Here is a 15,107-nt window from a genome sequence, read left to right as displayed (position 1 = left end):
TCGTTCTATTTCATGTTGCTATTTAAACTATACTACTTTGGTGGTGGTGGCGGTGGTGGAGACATGTTGAAGTTGAAATTTGGCATATTAGGCATGTTTGGCATGTTTGGCATATTAGGCATATTAGGCATGTTTGGCATGTTAGGCATATTAGCCATGTTAGCCATGTTAGCCATGTTAGGCATCTTCATACCGGGAGGCATCTGCATTCCAGGAGGCATCATCATAGGAGGCATACCAGGAGGGAACATACCCATAGACGGCTGTGGAATCCCATTCTTACCAGGTATCGGACTATTATTATTATTCTTGCCCACTTCAGTTCCTGGCAAAGGACCACCTGGCCCCTTCATTATTTGAGCCATAATCTTTTGTGGGTTAAATTCACCGCGTAAATTATCTTGTTTATGACAATATGCATTCCATGTAAATTCATCAAATCCGAAATTGAAGTAGTCGGAAATATCAGCACCTGGAGCTCGCCAAGGTTTGATTTTAAAAATTTCTAAATCTAATTGTGTTAATGGTTTACCTTCGTATTCTGGGTTTGCATTGATATCAAGTTTTGATGTGGTAGGTGTTGCGCCGGTGTTTGATTTGGTTGTTATTTGGGTAGTTGTAGATGTTGTCGGTTGTGGGGTGCCTACAGATGATGATGGTGCTGCTACTTCTGATATGATGTCGTTGCCGGCGACTGAAGGTTTGGGAGCTGTGTCTCCTATTATAATATCAATATCATCGTCATCATCATCGTCGTCGTCGTCATCTTCTTCTTCCTCCTTTTGGTCATTGGTTGTTTTGTTATCGCCCTGGTTCGTATTACTCTTGGCTTCATTATTGTCACCAGTGGCATCATCATCTTTCAGTAGAAGTCTTGTCAGTTCCGATGCTTGTGTCTTTTGTTTTTTAGTCACTGGTTGGTCTTCATCGTCGGATCCGTATAGGTAAGCATCATCGTCATCAGAATTGGCCATTGTTAGTGATTCGGAGAAATTAGTAACGCAATTGTATTTGTACTGGAGGTCTTTTGTTTGGTTAATATTTCAATTTGCGCTACCTCTAAAGATTTTGATGTTTTTGGTGGAGATGGACATGGGATAATTTTTGAATTCAAAAAGGTCTTGGTGAGCTCTGTAAGAGGTGGCTGGATATACCTCAGTGACTGATACTCATCTACAGCTCTATATATTCAAGATTAAGCATATGTTTCTCATAGAACATTTAATCTCGTTCAATACAAATGCACATGATTCCAAATTTTTGCGACACTGATCTTTATCATGTTTTACGACACTGAGTAGCTTCTCGCCATATAAAAAAATTTTCCACTTCTTCATTCATTCACATAAAGCATCACTTTCTTACAAAACATATTCAGTGGCGAATAAACAACACCCCACCATCAAAGTTCTATTTTATGCTATATTTTAAACAACCTATAAACAACCTCCATTCAACATCAATTACAACTCCACATACCATTATACCGCCGAAGTAAAATAAATCAACTAACTCCAATATGTCTTTTATAAATATTTGTCGTGATAACACCGATCCCTTCTACAGGTACAAAATGCCTCCTCTTCAATCCAAGACCGAAGGTAGAGGTAATGGTATCAAGACCGCTATTGTCAACTTAGGTGAGGTTTCACGTGCGTTGAACCGTCCCCCAGCTTACTTGGTCAAGTTTTTCGGATATGAATTAGGTGCTCAGACCCAAATTCAAACTGATCGTTATTTAGTCAATGGTGCACATGATACTTCAGAATTACAAGATTCCTTGGATGGATTCATTAATAAGTTTGTCCTTTGTGGATCTTGTAAGAATCCAGAGACGGAAATTGTCCTCAAGGGTAAAGATACTTTGGAAAGAGATTGTAAAGCTTGTGGTAAAGTCACTATTATTGATCCAAAACATAAATTGTATTCATATATTGTCAAGAACCCACCAGACAATAAAAAGGGTAAAAAATCCGCTACTGCAACTGCTAATGTTGTTGGTGGAGGTAAATCAATTTCTGACATTGCAGCTGGTCATGATTCAAATGATGTCAGTCAAAATGGCATTGGAGAGGGAGAAGGCCAGGATGATGATGAAGATGATGATTTGTTGGCTAAAAAAATCAATGCTGAAGCTGCCATGTTGCAAGATTTGAAAATTAAGGATGATGAATGGGCAGTTGATATGAGTGAAGAAGCAGTTGCTGCAAGGGCTAGAGAATTGGAAGCATTTGATTCTTCAAATGCGTATGAACAATTGGGTGAATGGTTATTGTCTGAATCCGACAACAATGTCGCTAATTTACCTTCTGATGTTGAAATTTATAAGAAAATTGTTGAATTAGATCTTGTTGAATCTCCAGCAACATTACAAGTTCTCGCACAAACGTTGTTCGATTCCCAAATTCTAGATCAAATTGAACCCCACGTTGGTCTCTTGACGAAGTTAATCAATGGTGATGAAGAATTTGAAAAATCGTTACTTGGTGGATTAGAAAGATTAATTGGATTACTGTACCCTAATGAATTAGTCCCTCAAACTCCCAAGATCTTGCATGCATTTTATGATCGTGATTTGATTAGTGAAGAAGTTATTATTCGTTGGGGTTCAAAAGTATCCAAGAAGTATGTGCCTAAGGATGTTTCTAAAAAAGTTAGAAAAGCTGCCAAGCCTTTTGTTCAATGGTTACAAGAAGCTGAGGAAGAAAGTGATGAAGAATAGATTACTACTTCTTACCCTTTTGTGTGTGTATAGATTGGAGATTTTATAGCTTTTACATTGTGTAGTTTTAGGGTGCAATTAACTATTACTTTATTACGTATTGGTTATAAACAAATTATACATCTTTTTTTAAAATTTCAACCAAATTTATCTCTATTTCCATAATATACTTCCCCCTATAAGATATTTCTTCCTTGTTAATCGTAACAATGTCATGAAAAGTATGTTATTACATGTACAGATTTCTCTGGACTGTTGGTGTACCTGGATTTGAATTGTATCCCAAAGCAGCACTGCTCAATGATAATTGTTCCAATTGTTGCATAACTGCTAATTCTTGGGGCAGGGGTTGTACTGGAGGGCCCCCTTGTTGTGGTAAGTGTGTCAGTTGATAGTACCGTTGTTGTTGTTGTTGTTGTTGTTGTGCTTGTTGTGCTTGGGCCATGGCTTGTTGAGCATAGTATTGTTTCATGTATGCCGATGGTTGTTGAGTTACATAATGACTTTGCGGTTGTGGTTGCGGTTGACCTTGAACAAGAGGCACATATGGATACGATTGTGGTGAAATTTGTTGCATGGAGAATTGTTGTTGAATATGAGGTTGTGAATGAAAACTTGTTGCAAGTGGCGGTGGTTGCTGTTGTTGATGATAAGAATCGTATTTAGCATTCCCATTCCTTTGTCCTCGTCTTCCATTATGATGATTATGACCACCGCCACCACCATTGTTTCCTCCTGATCCACCACCTCGTTTTGATGTAAATGGTTTACCCGATCGACTACTCGATAATCCGACTTCATCCATCAACTTTTTATAATTATGAAAATTAATAATATTAATCTCCATCAAAATCCTCTTTATTGCCGGTAGGTAAGGAGTTGTCAATTCAGCAAGAATTGGGTTACTGAGGATCTTGTAGATAAATAATGGTCCCGCATTCAAGTTATTATCATCACTTCTTTCTTGCAAGATAAATTTTAAATTTTCCGTGTTTGCAAAAATGGCATTAATCAATGCTTGTTTAACATCTTTCTCATTTTGACTAGTGGTGTTATTATTTAAAATTTTCAAAATGGTTAAATTTGCTAATCGATGAGCACAAAGGTTTTTCATATTAGGCAAGAATTTATCAACAATTAATTCAATTTTTGACCCATTATGTGATTCAAATGTATCCAAGTACCACGTAATCAATAAACTTCCATTTGAATTGACTGCTAACTCATTTGCAAATTCAACAATTAATCCAGCAACTAACAACACTTGTTCATTCGACACAGAAACCAGGCCCGCTTGTCTATTAGAATTGTTGTTTAAATCATGATTGTTGCTACTTTCCAATATGGTTCGAATACATCTTGCTCCATACCTTCCAAAACTAATTTCAAGAAAATTATCCACCATGGCTTCAAATACAAAGTCATTGAATGGGGACCCAAATTTAATACATCCTTGAATTACGTAATTTCCAAATTGATCATTGAACAACTTGACAGCATATGGTTTCAAACTAGCTCCAATCAAATACATTTGTTGAAAATCTGCGTGGCATAAATTGATAATTTTTTGAATTGCCCATGTCCCATTCTTGTGGATTCCCAATTGAGTCAAATATGGAGCGATTTCTTTAACCATCATTAATTTAACCAATGAATCACCATTTTCATCATTATCAAGTAATGTGAACAATTTTTGAACAATTGTGTTTCCCAAGTAATCATAACATATTTCAGGTAATTCATCAAGCATGGCTAATGCCAATTCATCTATTGTGACTTGACTGAAACTAGAGTCAATTACCTGTTCAAATAATCCAGCTTCTTTGTTTTCTAAAACTTTTCTCAATTCTCGTAATGTTGGTGAATCAAATTGTCTTGAAGGTATAGGATCGGGTAATGGACCGAAATCGGAACGATAATTGTCATTGGGGTAGGCGACACATTTGTTGATTATAGATTGAATTTTATTCAAGTCAACTGTTGAGGATAATTTGGCGATTGATTCAAGGACATTGCTTGTATTAGCAGTTGCTGCAGTGGTCCCATTGTTTCCATTATTTCCATTGTTATTGGCATTGCCGTTCATCTCAGCTGAGGAAATAGATCCTTGTTTCGACAAGACGGATTGGGGTGAGTTACTTTGTCCCCTAATACTCTTCACTTGACTGTTGTTGTTCGAATTAGGTTCAACAATTGATTTCAAAGGCAGATGATGCAAATCAATTCTTGGTTCTTCAATCTTGGCAAATGCAACATACAATGTGTTACCAGGAGCAATTTCCAAATGATTGAAATTTGCTTTCAAATTCATGGCAGTTTCTATATTCGTACATTCAACTAATGCCAATTTTGAAGTTGTAGTGATGGTCATTTTGACACTAACTACACTACCAAATGATTTATGATTATTGGAATTGATTAAAATGGTAAATAATTTGATTGAATCAACATATAATGGCATATTATCAAACAAGAGGTATCTTGTTGGGCCCAAATTGGTATTTTCAAAATTTGTCGTAATCATCAATTGCGAGAAATCAAATTCATCAATTAAATCCGGTTGAATGTCTTGTTTTGTGGAGAAATCAGAATTTTCCAAAATGGGGTTATTCAATTGAGCTTGGAAGGAATCTTGCTGTGGGTTTAATTGTAATCTTGTTCCCAATGGTGCAGCAGCTGTTGTATTTGTGAAGATTTGTTCATTGACACCAGGTGGTGTACTGCCAGAATAAGTTTGTGATCTGATTCTAGGTGCTGTTGTTGTTGCTGCTGTTGTTTTCTCATCCCCATTCAACATAAAATTATCCACTTGTAAATTGACATCATTAGTTTTACCCCCAATGGAGATGAATGGTGATGTTGATACTTTGTTTTGGCTACCTCTATAGTACCCTGTATTATAGGTTGGATTGCCATGATTATTAAACGATTCAGCAGTTGCATTGATGGTAACACTAGGAATGGCTGCATTAGTAGTGTATGATCTATTACGGAAAGATGACTGTTGGTACTGAGATTGTTGCTGTTGCTGTTGCTGTTGCTGTTGTTGCTGTTGCTGCTGTTGTTGGTGTAGGTGTTGCTGATGATGAGAAGGGGAAGATGCATCCAATGAAGGACTTATTATAAATTCTGAGTGCAAGCTATGATTACTGTTGGATGAGTTATTGTCATCGTTCCAAATTGAATTAGTTGAAAATAATGATCCTGATCTCATTCTTCTAGTAGGGGTAGTACTTAAATTTCCTGATTCAACATTTAAATTTAGATTGATATTACCATTGGGGTTCGTTATTGATGAATTTGATATAAAACTATTGTGTAGTGGAGATGTTGATATGGTATCCTTACTGGTGGGGATGTTCAACAAGAAGTCGTGATTGGCATTATTGCTAGTCTGGGATTCACTGTGATAAATTGGACTACTAGTTAATGAGCTGGTGAGTGCATTATTATTGTTTGCACTGGATAAGTTATGACCATTGGGAGTCAATTGGTTGCGTGTGGTGAAGGATGTTGGCAATGTTCCTGATCTACTTCTTCCTTGCTGCTGCTGCTGCTGCTGCTGTTGTTGTTGTTGTTGTTGTTGTTGGTATATTTGTTGATTAGTGGCTGATGGCGAAGTTGATTTTATAAAATTGTTCATATTGAGTATTGTATGTAATCCATGTGTGTAGCAGTGATCGTTCAAAAGCCAAAGTTATGCAGTTGTCATATACCAAATGCCAAGTATTCTGTCGGTCCTTGTCAAAAGTTAAAGCAGCAAGTCAATTGTGTTCAGGTGTAGTTAACAAATTGGTTGTAAATAGATTTGTAGTATTCAAGACAAAAGGAATTGCTTTCTCTCTTTTGGTACACTAAAGTAACGTATACGATAGGTTCTTTAACTGAGTTCCAAAGTATGTATATGTATATGTATATATATATATGTACAGTTGCGTGGCAGTACTGTGTGGTTGGCTGGTTGGTTTAAAGAAAGGAAAGTATAGTAATAATCGTGTGAATGAATATATATACTTGTGATTTGAAATAATTAGTGTGTGTTGTTCTATGTATTAAAGTCATACAGTTACACAAGTAGAATGTTGTATATGTATATGTATATGTGTACACGTGTTTGTATGCAGTACCACCATAAAATAGGGGCAATACCCTCAGAGACCCTTTTTTAATAATACATAACACACCCCCCTTTAGGAAGCGTTGTCTTCTTCTTCTTCTTCTTTTCCTTCTGGATCTAGATAGAAGAAGAGGAGTACTAGTATCAGTAGACGTATATCCCATATTGTTGTATTAGCTAGACACATTTTACATTGTTTATATAGATATATTCTGGTGTTTTTGACACCTGCTTTGCTCAACTGTTTTCTTTAGATATACGTCAAATTATACTCTACTATCTCATTAATCTTCCTATATGCTATGGCTCAGTGACTGTTCCAAACTGCAAATGAGATGTGTCTATATATGAGTCCTTTAGTTTGGACTTGACAAACATTGGACACACTACATCAACAACACGTAAGCTATTACACAAACACCAAAAGTAATTTAACAATAATACAGCCGACTTTGCTACCAATCAAATCCCCTTCCCTCCATGTCTGTTACAAACTAACTGAAAGTGTCGGTTGCAAACTGTGCTGACTCTGCTTTCTGTACTAGCAGCATTACATTGTGTTTTCACTTGCCTAATTTCACACTGCAAGGGGGTGGTGTTTCTTAGAAATAGCATTGACTTGTTCAATCCTTGCTTTATCGTCATCTCCTTTCATTTTGTTTAGTTTTGACTACTACTTGTAACATAAAATTTTTGCAACTAAAGTATAGACTGTATACATTCAAGCACTAAATGGATGTAATACAACTAACACCCATTACCCTTCAGTGTAGTTACTCTATAAACTCTTTTTTACAGCCGATACTTCTTACGAGTATTCCATGTTCTACTTCTAGGTACTTTTATATCCACTTTTCAATACACCAATTTATACGCTAGTGGCTCCCTTCCCCCTCTCTAATCTTTCCCTTCTACTTTAACATCAGTTATCTTGGGAAATGGAAGTGATTTGGAGAATACAACAACTCTATTAGTATTGCTAACATATCCCCTGATATACCCTTGGGTGATTAAATTAGCAATAATGGTTTCAACTTCGAGGTCAGATACTTGATGCAGTGAGACATACACTGCCTCATCTCCTCCTTCTTCATTATAGTACATTGACAACTCCAATGCTAATTTAAATGCACTTATGGGAGTAGATTTCTCTCCAGTTTGTAATTCCAGTGTAATCTTGTATGTCTTATTTATTACTCTCAATTGAACAAATTGTCGTAGTAACTCCATCAAAATATATAATTGATTTTTCAATAATATAACCTGATATTTTTCCATACATTGTTCAAACTTGTACAAGTTTCCCTGGCATATAGCATCCAAAAAATTATCATGATACATGGTCTTCAATCGGGGAAATCTTTGCCAAACTGTTTGATTAGGTATTTTACCCTTGTTGTAAAGCCTCAATGGAATCAAGATAAGCAAAAGTCGTTCCAATTGTTTACTAACTTTTTCCTTGTGATTTGCAATCAAACCCATGGCTTTGTTTAATGCTTCTTCGCTTTCCAAATACTTTCCATCGTCTAATGACACCAATGCTTGATGATACAAGTAAATAATGGCACTTTTACAAGTGCGTACATTTTCCGTCATGTTTGGTAGCAGTTTATTACCCCCCTTGAGTGAATTTATTGCACTTTTGGCAAGTTCTACCTTACCCATTTTGAAATAATACTTGATTAAATTACCCAAAAAGAAATAAACATCACTTCGTTTACTCAGCTTCGAGTCAAATGCTTTGTCATTATTACTTAAATTAAACCCACTTTTCAACGTATTGATCAATTTCTCTATTCGAGATATTCTCTTGGGGGCTAATCCATCATTAATTTCATTTTCCACAAGAATCAAATTCAAATCCTCTGGATGTTTCTCTGTAGCTACTTTATAAAGTAAAATCATGTCATCAAAACAACCAGTAATGACCGGCATAATCCAGTTCCCCTCTATTTGTTCACTAGCTCGTACTAAATTGATACATTCTTGATTAACATTTTCAAAACAATCAATACTTGAATGATCAATTAGGGCACTCTTGGTAGCACGTAAATAGTATTGGACCACAGGACCAAATTTCTTAAGATTGTACAAGTCAATTTCCAGTGGCTCGGGGAAATTCTTACGTATTTCGGCTTTAGGCTGGTTGAGAAATGCAAGTAGTCTGCGTAATTTCTTACCATTTTTATTTTCAATACTTTGTTCCACTTGTTCTATGTATTTTTGTAATGTGCTCATTTTAAGGTGCTAGATCGATATGGATCTATGCTAATTGAATGAGCGACTATGAGTGGTTGTGACTTTAATTGATGGTTGGTAAGTTACTTGTGACCCTGTGTCAATTGTGTGGTTGTCTGTTAAACAACTACTTTGAAATTTTTCTGTTATTGTCGTAAATCTCGTGTCGTGAGATGAATGCGGCAATAACCAAAATAGGATGTGTTTACTTCCATCCACTTTGCCTTATGTATATATGACTGAATGTGTTGTATTTCCTTTGAAGTAATATATACTGCGGTTTTCCTAAAATTAAACAACACTGACTTATAGTCTTCTCTAGATGTCTGATTGTTGTTGAGGTTTTCCATCATGACAATATATCATTAGTTAGTAACAAATTCTTTTGCAACTATAAATATAAACATTGTATATGCACGATTATATGTTGGGTACAATCATTACACTCCAGTAGTTTTGTAACTTAATGGATTATATAGTTATATTGAACGTGACAAACATTAAGACAAGTAGGTTACATGAGTTTGGAGTTAGGATGAACTTTTATCCGGATGTATTGACTACACAATAAGTATTGCCTCCTACTCTTACCAAAACCATACCCTTGAGGCTACTGTTGGAATAAGTATTTCATTTACACCTATGAAGTAACTCTAATTCTTCAGGAACATCGGTTGATATGTCTGGATGGTATTTTATGATGCAGCCAAGACTTATATATATGATACTGTTTAAAATGGTAGCTCCTTTCTCTTTCTCTCTCTTTCCCACTTCGTCTTTCTCCTTTGTTATTACGGATAAAAACGAATAACAAACAATCAGTCAACCAACCACCAAGGGATATACCAATCAATCACACAACCAGAACACATCAATATATTTCCATTAAACACCAAAGCATATATACACATATCCCTTTTTACTTTGCATTACCCAATATAGTGGCTACTTACATCACAATTTAATAAGTATCGCCGCTAAATCAAATCACACACACCCGCACATACACCTTTATCACTTGCTGCATAACCCAATTTTTGCCAACAAAGATCCACCCCCATACAACGAATCATATGAGCACACCTACTAGCTTTGAAAGTTATGAACCACAACAAAACAGAGCTTTGTCACCAAGAACTACTGCAGCAGCAATGAGAAATCCTTCGCCAAGTTCAAATGAAGGTGATGACGAATCGACCATTGATATTAATAATCACCACAGTAGTCAACAATTGCCAAAACTCAAAAATGGTAGTATGAAAAGCAGAACTCCTTCAAATGATGTTGATGGAAGTAATAGTCAGTATCCATCTGACTATGTAGATAATGATTTCATGATGGATAACGAATACAATGATTATGAAGAGTTAAGGAAGGCAATAATAGTGAAGAGGAGATTATCTAGTATCAAACGACCTCATGGTCCATATATTGATGACCAACTAGCGATAAATAAAAACTCAATCATGCGATTACCAACTGAAGTGTTGTTGCAAATATTCCATTACTTGGAAAGAAAAGACTGGTACCTACTTGCAACAACATGTAGTGAAATTGCTGATTTGATTATAGAAATGTTGTGGTTTCGTCCAAATATGCAAAATGATACATCGTTCAAAAAGATAAGACAAGTAATGGAGATCAACCGATTCAAAACTCATTGGGATTATCGACAATTTATCAAGCGTTTGAATTTGTCATTTATGACAAAACTAGTTGATGATAAGTTGCTCAACTTATTTGTTGGATGTCCCAAATTGGAGAGATTGACATTGGTGAATTGTGCCAAACTAACACGTACTCCGATAACCAATGTACTTCAAGGATGTGAAAGACTACAGTCTATTGACTTGACGGGGGTCACTGATATCCACGACGATATTATAAATGCATTGGCAGATAACTGTCCTAGATTACAAGGATTATATGCACCAGGATGTGGCAATGTAAGCGAACCAACTATCATTAAATTGTTGAAAGGTTGTCCCATGTTGAAGAGATTGAAGTTTAATTCGAGCACGAATATAACTGATGCTAGTATTCAAGTCATGTATGAAAATTGTAAAGCGTTGGTTGAAATTGATTTGCATGGTTGTGAAAACGTCACTGATCAGTATTTGAAACGTATCTTTTTGGAATTGACACAATTGAGAGAATTTAGAATTAGTAGCGCCCCTGGCATTACTGATAAACTATTTGAATTGATTCCTGATGGACACATTTTGGAGAAACTAAGGATTATCGATATCACTGGATGTAATGCCATAACTGATCGATTGGTGGAAAAATTGGTGGTTTGTGCACCTAGATTACGAAATGTGGTTTTGAGTAAATGTATGCAAATAACTGATGCAAGTTTAAGAGCATTGAGTAAACTTGGCAGAAGCTTGCATTATATCCACTTAGGTCATTGTGGATTGATTACAGATTATGGAGTGGCAGCGTTGGTTAGATATTGTCATCGAATACAATATATTGATCTCGCATGTTGTTCACAATTGACTGATTGGACATTGGTTGAGCTTGCCAATTTACCAAAATTGAGAAGAATTGGATTAGTTAAATGTTCAATGATAACGGATTCAGGAATTTTGGAGTTGGTCAGACGTCGTGGCGAACAAGATTGTCTTGAGAGGGTACATTTATCTTATTGTACAAACTTAAACATCGGACCCATATATTTGTTACTCAAGAGTTGTCCTAAATTGACTCATTTATCTCTAACTGGAATTTCAGCATTTTTGAGAAGAGAAATCACGCAATATTGTCGTGATCCACCGCCAGATTTCAACGAACATCAAAAATCATTATTTTGTGTCTTTAGTGGCCATGGTGTTAACCAATTACGCAATTACCTAACTCAAGTAATGGAAGAAAGGACTTATCAAATTGAACAAGGTGATATTCATGCATTGTTTAATGAAAGAAGACGTAGATTTTTGAATGGTGAAGCTGAACCTGGTGATGCAGGAGAAGCAGAAGGGGGGGGAGAAGAAGAATTAAATGTATGGGAACGAAGATTCCCCATAACTAGATGGGGTGACAATAATAATGCATTGAATCAAGAGATGGTTGAAATTAATCGTGAAATTTTTAGAGAGTTGAATGAAGGCAATATGGGTCCTGAAGAAATGAGAGAGCATTTTCAACGATTGATTCGTAATCATCATCAACAAAGATTGCAGGAACATAATGCTAGAGCAAGAGCTAATCAGAGACAGGCTGAGGCTCCTCAGCAACAGCAACCGAGGACTGCGGTACAACAACAACAGCAACAACCAGAAGAAGCACCACCCCAACCACCTCGTCCACAGCAACAACAAAATGCTACACCTCAGCAGATGTTCCCACCTACAAATTTCCCCAATGACACCCAATTCTTCCATCAAAATACTAATCCACAAAATGCGCCACAAATTGAACAAGCTCCAACTTTTCCTAATCGTGCTCAACAACAACATGATCAACAGCCGCTACCCGGATTTCGCAACCAACGACAGCAGCAGCAGCAACAACAACAAGCGCAACGGACCAATTATCAAAATCTTGATGATACTGTAGTTATTGGAGATCGAGGGCTTACTGATACCGTAGTTATTGGAACTCCAAATCTTGCTAATATGGTGGTTATTGAAAATGGCGGCGAAGAAGAAGATGTCGAAATGGTTGATGCAGAAACTGGAACCAGGACAGGAACTGTGACCGAACTTGGCGATGGCAATTTGTTTCCAAGAATGGGGTGAAAATTTGGTCCTACGTCCTCTGGTCAATAGAGAGTTTGAGTTCAAGTGGCTTATTGGTTCTCTGGACTAGAGAGTTAGTACCTTGTTATTGGTTTTATCTACGCAGTTTTATTTATCTTGTATACTATATACGTCAAAGAACTTGCTAGTACATGACTCTTATCACAATGTAGTATGATGATACAACCTTTAGGTGTACTGATGGAAGAGAAATTCAGGTGATGAAAAAATTCATTAGGGTTGTAACCCTTTCCTGTATATAGACATACTCACTAACCAAAAAAATCTTTATGCTTGTGCGTACACCATGCACTCAGCCAAAAAAATTTCATATTGGAAAATTTAGAGAAGCTTGATTTTTTTTTGAAGTTTCCTTTTCACTACAACAACAAGATATACAATGTATGTGATCATAACCTATACATAAGGGTATCATGGGGGAAAGATATTATTTATCGAATGGAGATATAGTCGTTGGGAAATAGTACAGATTCTGTCAAAGAGATGAAGAATACAGAGGAACCTTTTAAATGATTTCATTTTAAGATGGAGACTCACCAAAGGCAAGGTTAATGGAAGGAGTTCAAAGCTTAGGATTCATAAATAAAAAGAAGAGAGAGAATGGAAACAACCTTGTGGGTCCTCAAAGAGAAGTCCTGTTTGAGGATGTCACTCGAACAATAACATAACTATCAGATGGAAATGAAAACTTCAATTATTCTTCAATTACTTGTTACTCATCCATTTCAACGGTATATCTCAAAGAGCTTCTATGATATTCCCTAATCACCAAAATGCAATAATACTAACAAGTTAATTTTTAGGACTAAAAGAACAAAGAAGGTTGGAATCACCGGTAAATTCGGTGTCAGATACGGTTCATCATTAAGAAGACAAACCAAGAAATTGGAAGTTCAACAACATGCCAAATATGACTGTTCATTTTGTGGTAAAAGAACTGTTCAAAGAGGTGCCGCTGGTATCTGGTCATGTAAATCTTGTAGAAAAACTGTCGCTGGTGGTGCTTACACTGTTTCCACTGCTGCTGCTGCTACTGTTAGATCAACCATTCGTCGTTTGAGAGATATGGCTGAAGCTTAAGGAGTTGGGAGTTTACAGTGGAGATTAAAGATTTTCTGAGGAAGAGTTATTTTTCGTGTGTATGTTGTGTACAATTGTCACATTAATGAAACATTAAAAAGCATTAATTGAGTATTAAAACTGTAGAGTTGTTGACGGGTGTGTCAGACAGTGAATATTGACTTTAGTGTTTGGTGGGTTTGTTTGTGAGATAACGTACGGAAAAAAAACCGACTTTATTGAGAACTGGTTAATACTCCACCAAAATCACCTTCCTCAATGTCATCTCAACAACACTTTGAATTCCCCAAAATACATTCTTTCCCACCATTGTATACCAAACAACCTAACCAGACAGTCCAACAACAACAAATAGAATCATGGTGTAATATACTTCTACAGTATTGTGAATTTTATAAAATTACGTCACTTACGATTGAAGGAGCTCCTAAATATTCCCAACTAGCATCAACCTTAACTACTTCATCTTATTCAAAGGGGGATATACCGCCTCTTTTTGTCAACAAATCAATCAATCGACAAGTCAATACTGAATTCAGGAATTTCATAATTACACACTTGATCCATTCCAAAAAAGCTGAATATATCAATCACAAGAAACCTGAGCTAGGAATATTTGTCTACTGGAGAAGTATAGTGGACTGGGGCAATTTGTTGTATGAGTATATTGTGAACACTGGACAGCAGGGGACTGTGCTTACGTTGTATGAATTGACTAAAAGTGACGATGACGATGATGTAGGTAGTAGTGGGTTGCCTCAAGAGTTACGGAATTTGGATGAGGAGTTACTTGTTAAGATAATTAAGGGTTATTTGATAAAACAAGGTAAGGCTCAGTTGTTAATGACTGAATCAAATGAAATTGGTGGTGTTAAGATTGTTTAATATCAGAGGGAGAGGAAGTGTTATATATATATATTGAGATACTCAGTCCTGGAGCTAGATTACTAATAGACATTTATGAGTTATGCTCTATTGGAGCATATGTAGGTTCTTATTAATTAATTGCCATATCCTTATCATTGTGGGTCAAATCACAGCGGTGAAGGTGCACATCATTTCATGTGACAAAGGCATATAGTAAAGGATTTATGATACCATTGCTGATTAAAGGTACTTTCTAGATGTCAAGTGTACTAATGTACATTGACAGCATATCTATTGATAAAGTGTATAACTCGGCACA

At 36.2% G+C, this 15,107-nt stretch overlaps 7 protein-coding genes across 7 annotated transcripts; 4 read left to right on the top strand and 3 right to left on the bottom strand. All coding sequences in view use genetic code 12, as the record gives it.

Moving 5' to 3' along the window:
* Nucleotides 1–32: 32 nt before the first annotated feature.
* On the bottom strand, nucleotides 33–974 carry CORT_0F00810 (pre-mRNA polyadenylation factor; the record flags this gene model as incomplete). Its single annotated transcript, XM_003870390.1, has 1 exon — nucleotides 33–974. One exon carries the CDS (start codon nucleotides 972–974, stop codon nucleotides 33–35), a length of 942 nt encoding a protein of 313 aa, XP_003870439.1.
* A 545-nt stretch (nucleotides 975–1,519) lies between these two features.
* CORT_0F00800 (Tif5 translation initiation factor) lies at nucleotides 1,520–2,722 on the top strand (the record flags this gene model as incomplete). The annotated part of the gene is made up of 1 exon (XM_003870389.1): nucleotides 1,520–2,722. The coding sequence occupies one exon, from the start codon at nucleotides 1,520–1,522 to the stop codon at nucleotides 2,720–2,722; it is 1,203 nt and encodes a 400-aa protein (XP_003870438.1).
* A 229-nt stretch (nucleotides 2,723–2,951) lies between these two features.
* Nucleotides 2,952–6,365, bottom strand: CORT_0F00790 (hypothetical protein; the record flags this gene model as incomplete). The annotated part of the gene is made up of 1 exon (XM_003870388.1): nucleotides 2,952–6,365. The coding sequence occupies one exon, from the start codon at nucleotides 6,363–6,365 to the stop codon at nucleotides 2,952–2,954; it is 3,414 nt and encodes a 1,137-aa protein (XP_003870437.1).
* A 1,371-nt stretch (nucleotides 6,366–7,736) lies between these two features.
* On the bottom strand, nucleotides 7,737–9,077 carry CORT_0F00770 (Csn12 protein; the record flags this gene model as incomplete). The annotated part of the gene is made up of 1 exon (XM_003870387.1): nucleotides 7,737–9,077. The coding sequence occupies one exon, from the start codon at nucleotides 9,075–9,077 to the stop codon at nucleotides 7,737–7,739; it is 1,341 nt and encodes a 446-aa protein (XP_003870436.1).
* A 1,073-nt stretch (nucleotides 9,078–10,150) lies between these two features.
* Nucleotides 10,151–12,820, top strand: CORT_0F00760 (Grr1 protein; the record flags this gene model as incomplete). The annotated part of the gene is made up of 1 exon (XM_003870386.1): nucleotides 10,151–12,820. One exon carries the CDS (start codon nucleotides 10,151–10,153, stop codon nucleotides 12,818–12,820), a length of 2,670 nt encoding a protein of 889 aa, XP_003870435.1.
* A 400-nt stretch (nucleotides 12,821–13,220) lies between these two features.
* CORT_0F00750 (Rpl43a ribosomal protein L43) lies at nucleotides 13,221–13,921 on the top strand (the record flags this gene model as incomplete). The annotated part of the gene is made up of 2 exons (XM_003870385.1): nucleotides 13,221–13,222; nucleotides 13,645–13,921. Coding segments are annotated over 2 exons (279 nt in total).
* A 258-nt stretch (nucleotides 13,922–14,179) lies between these two features.
* Nucleotides 14,180–14,806, top strand: CORT_0F00740 (Vps25 protein; the record flags this gene model as incomplete). The annotated part of the gene is made up of 1 exon (XM_003870384.1): nucleotides 14,180–14,806. The coding sequence occupies one exon, from the start codon at nucleotides 14,180–14,182 to the stop codon at nucleotides 14,804–14,806; it is 627 nt and encodes a 208-aa protein (XP_003870433.1).
* Nucleotides 14,807–15,107: the final 301 nt, after the last annotated feature.

Source organism: Candida orthopsilosis, assembly GCF_000315875.1.
Source record: "Candida orthopsilosis Co 90-125, chromosome 6 draft sequence".
Classification (NCBI taxonomy): domain Eukaryota; kingdom Fungi; phylum Ascomycota; class Pichiomycetes; order Serinales; family Debaryomycetaceae; genus Lodderomyces; species Lodderomyces orthopsilosis.
The sequence above is the reverse complement of the archived record's forward strand: the minus strand, read 5'-3'. Positions and strand labels throughout refer to the sequence as shown.